The 14,018-nt window shown below is 48.9% G+C and overlaps 1 protein-coding gene across 6 annotated transcripts in view; it reads right to left on the reverse strand.

The window, feature by feature from the left end:
* The window catches only part of sgip1a (SH3GL interacting endocytic adaptor 1a), a 282,072-nt gene that overhangs the window by 82,701 nt on the left and 185,353 nt on the right, over positions 1 to 14,018 (reverse strand). For all 6 annotated transcript variants that reach the window (XR_005460343.1, XM_038794456.1, XM_038794455.1 and 3 more), the window contains exons 8-10: positions 11,291 to 11,302; positions 3,181 to 3,205; positions 2,325 to 2,376 (exon numbers count right to left, since the gene is read on the reverse strand). Coding sequence is in view for 5 of the 6 variants with exons in the window: in XM_038794456.1 (XP_038650384.1) it covers positions 2,325 to 2,376; positions 3,181 to 3,205; positions 11,291 to 11,302 (89 nt within the window). In the remaining variant the exon portion in view is untranslated. The remainder of the gene's footprint in view (positions 1 to 2,324; positions 2,377 to 3,180; positions 3,206 to 11,290; positions 11,303 to 14,018) is intronic.

Raw genomic sequence — 14,018 nt, forward strand, 5'->3', positions numbered from 1 at the left:
AAATAGTAAAAGCCTTTTATCTGTGAATTAAAAGCAATGAGATTGACAACTATACTAACAAAATGGATTTGAAGTGAGCCAGTGGAAAAGTTCTGTCATCTCGAACACCATTCGACTTGTAATATTTTTAGGATCAGATGTACAATGGGCTTCAATATTTACAGGCCCACCATAATTTGATAGTTGAGAGCAAGTTAAGTAGCGTTGAGCAAGCAGTAGCATCACCATAGGCAAATGTATGGCTGTGAGCTAACGGAAATGAAACAGAGTCCCATATTGAGCACGTTTAGCCGGGTGATTCCCGGCAATTGCAATGCTGAAAAAGACCTCCCTATCTAATAGGACTGTTTAATTTTGGGGTCTGAGCGGGGAATGCCCTGCCGCGACCATACTTAGTCTCATTTCCTGCATTGAGGAGCTCTGCTCACCAGTGCAAGAAGAGATCGGGCACCGTTTAACCAATCTTCAGACCCCCCCAACTCAACTATATATAAAAGGGGGTCATTGAGTCCCCCACCTAATAAGGGCAGGGGCACCCCCAGGCCCAATCCCCAACCTGGGCAGAACTGCACCTGTAATCTTAACATTGCCAGCGTAGCACAGAAGTGGCACTGCCAGGGTGCCACCCTGATCAGAGCCTAGCTACCCAGGAGAGGCCCCTAGTCTTCGGGGAGACCACTTCAAGTGCTGCTCCGCCTGATCACCATTCGTGGATTAGATCTCTTCACCTTAAGTAGATCCGGTGAGTGCACATTAAAGCGAGACTAGCTGCTCACTTTAATATGCAAACTTGCCAAATACGGATCTAGCCCATTCTAAGATCCGGAATGCGATGTCTTGTGCGATCCTATTAGATCTCGCTAGACATGGCGGGCGAGGTATTTATCGGCCACGTCGCGCCCGGGTGAGGGCAAGCATTAGATTGCACCCTATGTCTATACCAACGAAACTTCTGATGACATGTTGTGGCCCATTAGCCACTAGACATACTTATTTTCTACTCCAAAGTTTCAGTGAACTAGAACATTTCCAGGTTTGATCGAATTAATCCAATTAAAGTAGAAAATGTTTTTCTTCAATTTTTCAGTGTCTTATAGACAAAGAAAGACAGATTTCCAGATTTCTACAGAGTGAGCACCCAATCTAACACTTCCTCCAATAGAACCATGTAGCACCTCCTGCCAGAGATGAAAGTTATGATGGTGGGGGTTCAGACTGCACGCTCATTGGGATAATATATGACAAAGGGTGTTGGTATTACTCTCCATGTGCCTAGAATGCCCTCATTCCCCATCCTACCACAATCATCAAATGGATAAAAACGATGCCTGAGAACATCCAAAAGAACACTTAATCTATTTAAAATAATGACAAACGGTTTCTGACGAAAGTCAGGAGAGATCATTCTAGAGATGAGGGAGGTGGGGGTTGTAGGCAAGGGCAGGAGGTAGCTTTCAGAGTCCCCCACCACTCGATGCTGGGTCCTTTGAGTGGGCACTGAGTGCCTGCTCATGAAGGACTCCCTCTGTGGGGATACAGGTAAACCTGGCATGGTTTACTGGGCGACTGTCAAGAGGCACAGGAGAGCCATAGGGTTTCTGTTAAATCCCTGAGCCACCACTGAATTTTGGTGGACTCAGCTAATTAGTGTCAAGTGGTTTGTTAATGGGCCGAATTTGCATCCCACTGACGTGGGCTGGATTCCCACATCAGGTTCTTTCTTCCCGCCCCTAAATTAATTGCAGATAGTTTTACCAATGCTGTGAATCCAATATGGTGAATCTGATGCAGGTATTCCTGGCCAATTCTGCCAGCCTACTTTCCATCATGCCCACTCCAGCAGACTTAATTGAATAGCATCCGTAAATTCTGGGCAGGACTTTCCCGCTCTTCCCACTGTGGGTTTCACAGCGGTGGGATGGGCGAGCCATGCCAGAAGCCGGAGACTTGAGCAGGACCTGTGGATCCCGCTGGTGGGCAATGGCAAGCCGCTTTGGCCATGGGAAATCCTGCTGTGGGCGAGCTGGGAAATTCCGGTCTCTGCTTTGCTTTACAGATGCTGCATGGCCTGTTCAATATTTTCAGCATTTTCTGCTTTAATAACAATAGTTCATTGCATTCAGTGTAAAAGGTCTTTCTTTCTGTTCAGCAGGATTCTATGAGAAGAAAACACACTTGATTCTGTCATTAGTGTGTGATTCTCCTCATTTGCTCAATGTTTCATCCAGCAGAGGTTTAACAGACAAAAATCTACTCCCATGTTTTAGTGCTTCATGAATGTTAGTGATTCATATCTAATGGAACAAATGGCTAGTTTTACCGACCTGACAATTTCTGATGTGGGTGTTGACCGTCTTGGTCGAGCTATTTCTTCACCTGCACAAAAAACACAACTTATTTTCTGCTTGTAAAGCAGTTAAAATATTTTTCAAAAATTAAAATATGCTGAAACTGTTAAAAATTAGTCTCCCGTTGTGGGTGATATGAAAGAAGACAGTTGAAGATGGAATTTTGCTGTACCTAGCAGACTCAGGACACATAAAAAGCAAATGTTTATGCAACAGTAATGCCTCTGCCAACACTAAAATCAAAAGTTATCTGATTGGCTATTCCTCTCTGGCCTTTCTCCCTTTTTGTTGATTTCACAATTTTGAAGTTATTGCTCCAGGAGCTCTTTATTCCGCTCAGTATTTCCTTCCTCTTACAATCTGCATGTTTTTAAAAAATTACAGTTCAGCATCGCCTGACCACTAAACAACATGTGCAGTATTTTGCTTTTGCCTTCTCTTCTATTTATTTGTTTCTCTTGTGCTAATCTGTGGTCCTTCACTTTGAACATAGAACATACAGTGCAGAAGGAGGCCATTCAGCCCATCGAGTCTGCACCGACCCACTTAAGTCCTCACTTCCACCCTATCCCATACCCCAATAACCCTTCCTAACCTTTTTGGTCACAAAGGGCAATTTATCATGGCCACTCCACCTAACCTGCACGTCTTTGGACTGTGGGAGGAAACCCACGCAGCCATGGGGCGAACGTGCGGACTCCCAGTGACACAGCGGGGAATCGAACTGGGGACCCTGGCACTGTGAAGCCACAGTGCTATCCACTTGTGCTATCCACTTGTGCTACCATGCTGCCCAATAATTATATTAATAATATTAAAAATAATTACTTACTGGATAGGTTCCTTTTGATAATTGCCTAGAAAGAGACAGAGAAAATATTGACTTATGGAGGACTATTTCTGATATAAGGAAAGACGGTGTGGTCTGTCTTATGCTACTTGATGCTAGTTAGTCTTGTGCTCATTCATTGAGCTGCAAGTTGCTGACAGGAGAGATTCCCAGAAGATGCCTGCTTTCTGAGGAGAGAATGAGATTTTCTTGCTTTCTCTCCTTTGTTGTTTCTTCCAAGTCAGCCAAGGATCAGTAATAATGTGCTTTTCAACTGTGGATTTATGTTTTGAGGACATATTTTGGACTGACAACTCAATGCAGAATTGAGGGAGTGCCGTACTGTCAGAGATTCCACTTTTTGTTTGAGATGTCAAATTGAGACTCTAACTACCCTCTCATGGTCCCAAGACACCATTCAACAAAGAGCAGAGGAGCTCTCGTTGGTGCCCTGCCCAATATCTATCCCTCAATTAACAACTCTAAAACAGATTATCTGGTCCTTTATTGCATTGCCGTTTGTGGGCTTTGTGAAAACTGACTGCTACAATTCCCTACCTTATAAAAGTGACGGCAGATAGTTAATTGGCTAGAATAAGCTGACATTGTGAAAGGCGCTATATAAATGCAAATTCTTTCTTCTTCTTTCTACAGTTGAGTAGGAAGGCTTGTCAGGTTAAATACCCCAAATGCGGCACTGAGCTGCAGAAACCTTAATGATCTAAGACTTGGTCCCCGATCTGAGCTGAAGTAGTGGAAGGGATCCTATAATTGGGTCTCAGCAACTCTAGGAAAAAATAGATCCAGTTAAGATTTTGAGCCTTACTCATGCTGCAGTACCAGCTGGGCATTGGCGGAGGACAGGGCAATCTACAGACAGAAGAATGACTGGTTGGAATAGGAACTGGGTTGGGATGCTTCTACCAATGAAAGCGACAAGGATCATCAGTTTGAGAATAAGAGGCTGGAGTTGTTCAAAACAAAATCTTAGATTAAGCATCAACTAGAACTGAATTTGAGATTTGAACCACAGGAACAGAACATTGGTTGACCATAGGATTAGATTCCCGCTGAAATTCCATGTGCAACTGTGGTAGTCACCACTGTTATATTGTATGTACCGCATACGAGGTGTATTACGGTTAGGCCCTGTAGGAAGATCCCTGCCTGCTGGCTCCACCCAGTAGGCGGAGTATAAATGTGTGGGCTCTCCGAGCTGCAGCCATTTTGGAAGCAGCTGCGGGAGGCTACACATCTCTACGTAATGGAGGCTCGATTACTCTCTACTCTCATCTCGTCGTAATTGATAGTGCATCAATTTATTATGCAGAGAATTTAAAATTATACATCTCCGCATCAAGCCTGATCGCCTGCAGCTGCATCCTCAAGCAGACAACGTCAAGTCGGCCTTCACACATTGGCTAGCCTGCTTCGAGGCATACATCGGATCTGCGACTGAACCACCCTCAGGGGCACAGAAGCTCCAGATCCTTTACACGCGGCTGAGCTCCGACATCTTTCCCCTCATCTGGGACGCGCCGACCTATGCTGAGGCCATGGCGCTACTGAAGGAGAACTACGCTCAGCAGATCAACAAACTCTACGCCAGGAACCTCCTCTCCACGCTGCATCAGCTCCCAATTGTGTCTGTGGAAGATTTCTGGCATGACCTGCACGCCCTGGCAAGGGACTGCGATTGCCAGGCCGTTTCGGCCGTTGAACAATCTGAACTTTTAATTTGAGATGCGTTCGTCACTGGCATAGGGTCCGCTTACATCCGGCAGCGCCTCTTAGAAGGAGCTACCCTCGACCTCGCGGCGACCAAGAAGCTAGCGATTTCACTCACGGTCGCCTCCCGCAATGTTCAGGCATATGCCTCCGATCGCTCGGCCCATCCCTCCTGTGCGTCGTGGACCCTGCTAGCGAACGCCCCATTGTGGACCCCATTAGCGACCGCCCCCAGCCAACACCAGGCCTGCGCCGCGCGGCAGCTGATTAACCCCTGGGGACCCAAGTGCTACTTCTACGGACAGACAAAACACCCCCTGCAGCACTGCCCGGAGCGTGCTCCCTAAGGCCTGCGGGAAGAAAGGACAAGTCGCTGCTATTTGCCAGGCCCGCTCCATCGCCGCTATTGTCCCTGCACCCCTCACATGTGTTCCGTGGGCGCTGCCATCTTCCTCGCCTCAGACCACGTGCGGCCCGTGGGCGCCGCCATCTTGCCCCCCTCATAACACGTGTGGCCCATGGGCGCTGCCATATTTAACGTCGCCCGTCACGTGCGCCATGGCACCGCCATCTTCCCTGCCTTCAGGACCCCTGCTCGTCGGGCATCTCATCTGGCCGAACATCGCCTGCAACCGCCGCCGATCAGCCGCGTCTCGCCTCCAACACGATCGACCAGTCCCGACCACACAACCTCGCGACCGCGTCGACGACAGTACAGGTCGACGGCCACGAGACATCGTGCCTTCTGGACTCCGGGAGCACTGAGAGCTTCATCCACCCTGATACGGTAAGGCACTGCTCCCTCGCGGTACACCCGCGGTAACCAAAAGATCACCCTGGCCTACGGATCCCACTCCGTGGCGATCCAGGGGTACTGTACCGCCACTCTCATCACCCAGGGTGTAGAGTTCAATGGCTTCCGGCTCTACGTCCTTCCCAACCTCTGCACTACCTTGCTACTCGGCCTGGACTTCCAGTGCAACCTCCAAAGCCTAACCCTGAAATTTGGCGGGCCCCTACCACCCCTCACTGTCTGTGGCCTCACGACCCTCAAGGCCGACCCGCCTTCCCTATTTGCAAACCTCACTGCGGATTGCAAACCCGTCGCCACCAGGAGCAGATGGTACAACGCCCAGAACAGGACCTTCATCAGGTGTGAGGTCCAGCGGCTGCTATGGGAAGGTATTATCGAGGTCAGCAACAGCCCCTGGAGAGCCCAAATGATAGTTGTGAAAACTGGGGAGAAAAACAGGATTGGCGTTGACTACAGTACAATCGGTACATGCAGCTTGACGCACACCCCCTCCCACGGATATCTGATATGGTCAATCAGATTGCACAGTACCGGGTCTTCGACAGTGGACCTGAAATCTGCCTACCACCAGCTCCCCATTCGCAAGGCGGACCGCCCCAACACCGCGTTTGAAGCGGACGGCCGCCTTTACCATTTCCTTAGGGTTCCCTTCGGCGTCACTAACGGGGTCTTGGTCTTCCAACGGGAGATGGACCGAATGGTTGACCGGTACAAACTGCGGGCCGCCTTCCTGTACCTGGATGACGTCACATTCTGCGGCTACAGCCAGCAGGACCACGTCGCTAACCTTTCCAAATTCCTCCACACCGCCAAACTCCTCAACCTAACCTACAACAAGGAGTAGTGGGTGTTCAGCACGAACCGATTAGCCATCCTCGGCTATGTGGTTCAAAACGGAGTCCGAGGGCCCGACCCCGATCGCATGCGCCCCCTCATGGAACTACCCTCCCCCACTGCTCCAAGGCCCTGAAACGATGCCTGGATTCTTCTCGTTCTACGTCCAGTGGGTCCCTAACTATGCGGACAAGGCCTGCCCACTCATCCACTCCACCGTTTTCCCCCTGACGGCCGCGGCTCACTAAGCCTTCGACCATATCAAGGCCAACATCGCCAAGGCCGCGATGCATGTGGTCGACGAATCCCTACCCTTTCAAGTCGAGAGCGATGCATCAGACGCCGCTCTGGTCACCAACCTCAGCCAGGCAGGCAGACCCGTGGCCTTCTTCTCCCTCACCCTCCATGCCTCCGAAATCCGGCACTCCTCCGTCGAAAAGGAGGCCCGGCCATCGTAGAAGCTGTGTGGAGGCATTACCTGGCCGGCAGGAGATTCATTCTCCTCACTGACCAACGGTCAATTGCCTTCATGTTCAATAACACACAGCGGGGCAAGATCAAAAATGATAAAATCTTGAGGTGGAGGATCGAGCTCTCCACCTACAATTACAAAATTTTGTATCGCCCTGGTAAGCTCAACGAGCCTCCCGATGCCGTATCCCGACATACATGTGCCAGCGCACAAGTGGACCGATTCCAGACCCTGCACGACGATCTCGTCACGCAGGGGTCACCCGTTTTTATAATTTCATAAAGACCTGCAACCTGCCCTACTTCATCGAGGAAGTCAGGGCCACCAGAGACTGCCAGGTCTGTGCGGAGTGCAAACCGCACTTCCAGTGGCCAGACTGAGCGCCCCTGGTGAAGGCCTCCCGCCCCTTTGAGCACCTCAGCATAGATTTCAAAGGGCTCCTCCCCTCCACGGATCGAAACATGTACTTTCTTAATGTGGTCGACGAGTATTCCAGATTCCCCTTCGCCGTCCCATGCCCTGATATGGCATCCGCCACCATCACCAAAACCCTCAGCACCATCTTTGCTCTGTACGGTTTCCCCGCCCATGTCCACAGCGACCAGGGATCCACCTTTATGAGCAAAGAGCTGCGCCAGTACCTGCTTAACAGGGGCGTTGCCTCGAGCAGGACGACCAGCTGCAACCCCTGGGGAAACGGGCAGGTGGAGGGGGAGAATGGGACGGTCTGGAAGGCCATCCAGCTGGCCCTATGGTCCAGAAATCTCCGGCCTCCTGCTGGCCGAAGGTGCTCCCCGACACCCTTCACTCCATTCGGTCGCTCCTTTGCACTGCGAGTAACGAAACTCCCCATGAACGTCTCTTGGCCTTCCCCAGGAAGTCCACCTCTGGGGTTTCTCTCCCAATGTGGCTGGCAGCTCCAGGACCCTGTCTCCTCCGCAAGCACGTGCAACTCCACAAGGTGGACCCATTGGTTGAGAGTGTACAGCTTCTTCACGCGAACCCGCAGTACGCCTACGTGGCGTACCTCGATGGCCGCCAAGACACGGTCTCCCTCAGGGACCTGGCACCAGCTGGGTCCCCCACCCCCCCCCCCCCCCCCCACCCTCCCTCCCGCTGCCCTGCCGCCACCCTCTCTCCCCCCGGCGTACCCCACCACATCTCCTGCTCCAGGACGATCCGTCCTCGCCTTGAACCCACCTGGGGTGAAGATGAGGTCGACACGCTCCCAAGAGTCACCGGCAAGGGGCTGGTTTAGCTCAGTCAGCTAAATCGCTGGCTTTTAAAGCAGACCAAGCAGGCCAGCAGCACGGTTCGATTCCCGTACCAGCCTCCCCGGACAGGCGCCGGAATGTGGCGACTAGGGGCTTTTCACAGTAACTTCATTGAAGCCTACTCGTGACAATAAGCGATTTTCATTTCATTTCATTTTCAACCGAACCAACGCCTGGATCACCACCAAGACGGCGGCGGTTGTAATGACGGATCAAGGCGCCCAATTGTCTGAATTTCTGAACTGTTCCTAAAATTTTAAACGCCTAGTTGTAAATAGCATTCCACCACCCCCACCGGACTCTTTTTTTTTTTTAAACAGGGGGTGAATGTGGTAGTCACCACTGTTGTATTGTATTGTATTGTATGTACCGCATATGAGGTGTATTACAGTAAGGCCCTGTAGTGCAGGTACAGGGGTAGATCCCTGCCTGCTGGCTCCGCCTGTTGCTCTGTTTACTTGCTATAAATATGGCGGTTAATAAGGTCGCCTTTCTTAATCCTAATTATGAGTATGCTTCAGAGTCGCCAGGTATCTCTCGATACCGCCACAAGGTTCAACCCGAATACCAATCAAAGAGCCAATACACCAGTTGGTTAGTTCAAAGTCAATACTACTTTATTTACACACAGTATGATTTACTCAAGCCCAATAACTCTACAGGCTAAACTATATCTATCACTAACACCTATACTTAACTTCGGGTGCCCACTTAGGTCAGAGGAACAATGGCCGTTGTTCAGATCGGAGGCTGTTGGGTTCAAAGAAGTAGCAGGAGTATAGCTATGGTCGTCTGTCTGGTAGCGAGCGTTGAACCTGAACTTACTTGCTTCTGGTGGTGCTGGTGGAAGGGTATCTCCACTTGAGAGCCAAATCCAAGAGGCTGAACCTTTGGCAGGGGTTCCTTCTTATACTTGGAGGGGCTTTGCGCGCTTTTAGTCGGGCCTTAAACTTGGCCCCAATTAATTGGGCCGCTTCTTGATCACTGCCATTCGATCTAAGCCAATAAAGGGGCGGGTGCCTTGATGGCTGGGCGTGTCCTAAGTGGCCGTTGGCCTTGCTTTGTTTGTGTCTTCTGGTTGGGGTAGTGGCGCCGGACTGTCTGGAACAGTATCGGCTACCTGAGCACCAGTTCTTTCTTTCCCGGAGATGGGCCATCAATATGTAAATCGACCCAGAGTTTCGGTTCCATCTGCAGACTGCCTTGCAAATATACATTCAGGCTCTGTGCCTGCTTGTTGCTTAGTATTGTCCATTTTTCCCGATAGGCTCTGCGAGTGTCCATTTTATATACTGAAAGTGGCCATCCCAGACACACCCAGTAGGCGGAGTATAAATGTGTGGGCTCTCCGAGCTGCAGCCATTTCGGCAGCAACTGCGGGAGGCTACACATCTCTGCGTAATAGAGCCTCGATTACTCTCTACTCTCGTCTCGTCATAACTGATAGTGCATCAGTAACACTGTTCCCTATTGGTGTAGATTTACTGGGGGCAGGAGGAGAGATCAGAAAGTTGATCTACCCTCAATTAGTTTTCCGAGGAGTTATGTCTAATTTTGACTCCAAATTCCACAATTGCCCCTGATCTCCTCTTTGCCTGTCAAAATTGATTGTACGCTATCCATGAACTACCATCAACATGAGAAAAGAGATGGAAAAAGAATCAAAAATAAACAAGTGTTAAATTTGTTCTATCGAAGTTCAATCACAAGTTTGGATACGTGTCCCATATGTACATAATCGGCTGGAACATTAGACTTACCGTCAAGGATGTTTTTCAGTCTTGACATCTATTAACATGAACATGTGCTCAGGTAGGAGTTAGAAAAGGCATCCAGAAATGCTCCAAATATCTATATAAATGATGTTTGAGTTTATCTCTCTTGTTTTGAGTACATTTTGAAATGATTTTCTTTAGGTCGCTTTGAACCAGTCAGAAGTTTTTTGTTCTTTACGATTGACCAAAACTTTTTTCCATTTGCAAAATAAAAGAATCACCTCAAAAGAGTAAATTCATTGATCATATATTCAAGGCTCCCACTGATACAAAGAGGTAGTTTTCACTTTGGGCAGTCTTACAAAATAGGCAATGTTACATTGACTGCCCATTATATATGCCACACCATTTTGTTTCAGAACAAACACTGAGATGGTTCAGGTAAACGCTCATGTTCAGTTTCTTGGAGAAACTAGGATTGTGCAATAAAAGCAACTTGGTCAGCATTGCACCTGTTCCAATTAAGAACAAATAAAATAACCCCCAATGAACTCAAATAATTTTCTTGCCCCGTAAATGAATAAATGGTTGCAGCGTGGTAATTGTGGCGGTATGGGGTGAGACATCAACAAATTCAACAACTCATCTTCCAATTAAAAATCCTAAAATAACATGGGCAATGGAGTCTATTCTTTCTTCAACCAAGTAATAGTTGTTGTCAAAATGTGAATGAATATTTTAACTCATTCAGAGTCACAAGCCATCAGCCAACTCTTATTGTAAGTCATTTTTTGTAAGTAGTTTGAAATTATAGGCACTCTTTACTGCAACAATGGGTGGGATGCTCTGGCTGTTCACACTGGTGGGATCTTACAGCCCTGCCAACGGTGCACCCTAAGTTTCGTAGCAGCGAGGGGTACGCTCAATGGGAAACCCCGTTGACAACAACGGAACCAGAAGGTCCCGCAGCCAGCCACTTGTGAACCACCCTCCGCCGCTGCAGAACATGCCACGGAGAGGGAGGAAAATCCTGTCCATCATTATTGATGACACATTGGGAAGAAATACAAAGTTTTATTATAAGTACATTTGAAGAATTTATATAGGCAGCTTTCATTTCTGCTGAATCTACCGTGGCTGTCGGTAAGTTGCTTTCTGAAGCAACAAACATAATACTACTGACATCTCTTTCCTCCAATAAACCGAATGGAATTGAAAGTGAAGCAGAATTGAAACATTATAAATATGTGAAGCACAATTATAAAGGAATACTCACTGGACTGCGCCTCTGTGATCAGCAAAAGGGAAGAGAGAAGAGATACCTGGTCAGAGAGTGACAGATTTGTGAACAAAGCTTTCATTGTCAAAAGTTAAAGTGCACAGATATGAAAAAAATTCTCCTATTCTTGACAAAGCAATTGTTTTACTAAATATGAATAATATCTTTGGTACCCTGGGGCTGGGGAAAGGGAAACCTTAGCCAGAAATCTCACTCCTGATTGCTGGCCAGTGGTCTTTGGGTCAAGAAAGGATCAATATCAACCATGACACCTCCTCTCACTGCTCCCCATCCCTCCATCACGCACGTTTCCACGGTTTCCTCCGGGAGCTCTGCTTTCCTCCCACAAAGTCCCCAAAGACGTGTTGTTAGATGAACTGGACATTTTGAATTCTCCCTCAGTGTACCCGAACAGTTGCCGGAGTGTGGCAACTAGGGGATTTTCACAGCAACTTCATTGCAGTGTTAATCTAAGCCTACTTGTGACACAAATAAAGATTATTATTATAAGATCTGGTCTGTACATATAATTCCCTGCTGCAGGGGGCAACCGGACAGAGGACAGAAAAGGGTTGGACACCACACTGATGTCCGATAGCTTCTTCCTTGCAGATGAAACATTAATGAAAACCCCAGAGGTAAAAACTGACCGTTAAAATACCGGCCACATATTCTGTTTCTGTACCTGCCAACCTTCAATCACCTTGTCCATTAAATTCAGCGGAGGGAAAATCACAGGCTCATGAACCAAAAATAGAAACTGTGGCCACATATCTTTGGAGGGAAAGTTTGCCAATATCTACACTCGGGACAGAACCTCACCAGTAGCAAGTATGGTTGCTTTTGGACCTGTACTCATTTTTCTGGCCTATGCTCATTGAGGATTGTATTGAGGAAATTATCCACTTGGTGCCAAATTTATATATTACAAATTATAGACATTCTAATCAAAAATTGGATGTTTGCACCAAAACTGGACAGATGCCAGCCTATCTGCACCTCAGTTCCATCCTGGCCACCCAAAGTTACAACTTGGTGGAGATGTGTAAGTGCAACTTCATGTGATTCAGTGATGAATCCACTCTGGTAAGCAGGTCATCTGACAAACAGATGATTATGAGGCAGACAAAACATCCATTGTAATCCATAATATCATGAAAACTATTGCACCTTTATAAAACAAATATCTAAAATGAATAAAACCTTACAATACTTCCCACATTTTTTTTTTTTAATTGATTTTCTGAAACACTAATTTAATTGACATGTTCTCATTGTGACATGGGGCGCGATGCTCCGTTCCCGTTACACTCTTGCTCAAGCAAAATGAGGCTGGTGAATAGCGGGAGAGGCCAAAAACGAAAACCATACCAGGCGCCAAAGAGTTTGCGATGCAACTGACTCACTCCCGAGATGAAATCGGGATCTTGCCGTAGCGTGGAGAGAAACCAATTATCACCACTTAAGCCCAATTTCCATACGATTAATGGGAGCCACTCCATAATCCAACAGTCTTCCGTGATTTCAGCGGCCTCCTCAGCAAGTGCTCATGCTGGCATTGATCAGTACTCCTTTTTAAAAATACGAAGCTGTCGGAAGGGCTTTGGGCCACCATAATAGGGTGGGGGGACAGCATCGGGGCAACCACTCCCGGCACCACCATACCAATCCCTGGATCACTTACCCATTCTGGAGGCAACCATAGTCCCTGTTCGTCTGCCCTACCGACCACCCATAACCCCCATCGACTGCTGAGGCCTCTGGTCGTAAGGCTATTGCTAAGGGAATTGGCAATCGTGATTAAGTGAGCACTTCACATAACTCAAGTGGATTCCCGTGGGGGGGTGGGCCATGAAGCATGTGGGGTTCATTGCCTAGAATCCCAATCTTACTTTGGTGCCTGAACACTGTGCTTGAACACGACAGAAGGCAACAACACACACGCAACAGCCAACATTCAAACACCCAGGGATGGAACAGAACTCAGGGAACATGTCCAAGGCTGGAGGGTGGGTGAGTGCAATGTGGGGGAGGGCGATGCCTGGAGAGATGGTCAAAAGGATTTGGAGGTCAGCCCGCATTGCGGAAGAAAGTGACAGAGGCACCATACTGGTTGTGCAAAAAGGTGTTTAATGTTTTTTACAATCCCCCACTCTCGATGGTGCCGCCCCCCCCCCCCACTCCCAACCCCATCTGCCCCCCTACCTCTTCCCCCCTCCCCCCCCTCCCGTGGGCTTCAGTGCCCTTGGTGGACATCCCCTGGAGGCTCTCGGGCCAAAGGGCAGCAGCTCACTTGTCAGCTGTGCCATCCCTGTCCCGTGTGCTGACTTCGAAACGCGGCCTCATCAGAGGGACTGGTGGCCACCATCGCCACTGCATGCGGCAGGTCCGGGTTGGCACCCAGCGCCCCCTCCTCCCGGCTGGTGCCCTTAGGGCCGTGGGATACACCGTGGGACTGAGGGGCAGCTGGTTAGAGCCCCGGCTGCCCCTGCATCATCTGGCTCTGCCAGCCCTGGTGGTTCTCCAATGTCTGCACCATCGGGTTGCGCCCTCGGTAATCCTCCTTAGTGACTGGGGCATGCTCTGCAACGCCTTGGCAATGGCAACCTGCAACTGGGAAAAGCTCTGCAGTGCCTCGGCCATGCCCATCTGGGAGTGAGAAATGTCCCGCAGAACCTCATCGAGGTCAGCCTGGTCCTGGGTGACATCCCCAGTGAGTCGGCCA

This window comes from Scyliorhinus canicula, chromosome 4, assembly GCF_902713615.1.
Source record: "Scyliorhinus canicula chromosome 4, sScyCan1.1, whole genome shotgun sequence".
Taxonomy (NCBI): Eukaryota; Metazoa; Chordata; class Chondrichthyes; order Carcharhiniformes; family Scyliorhinidae; genus Scyliorhinus; species Scyliorhinus canicula.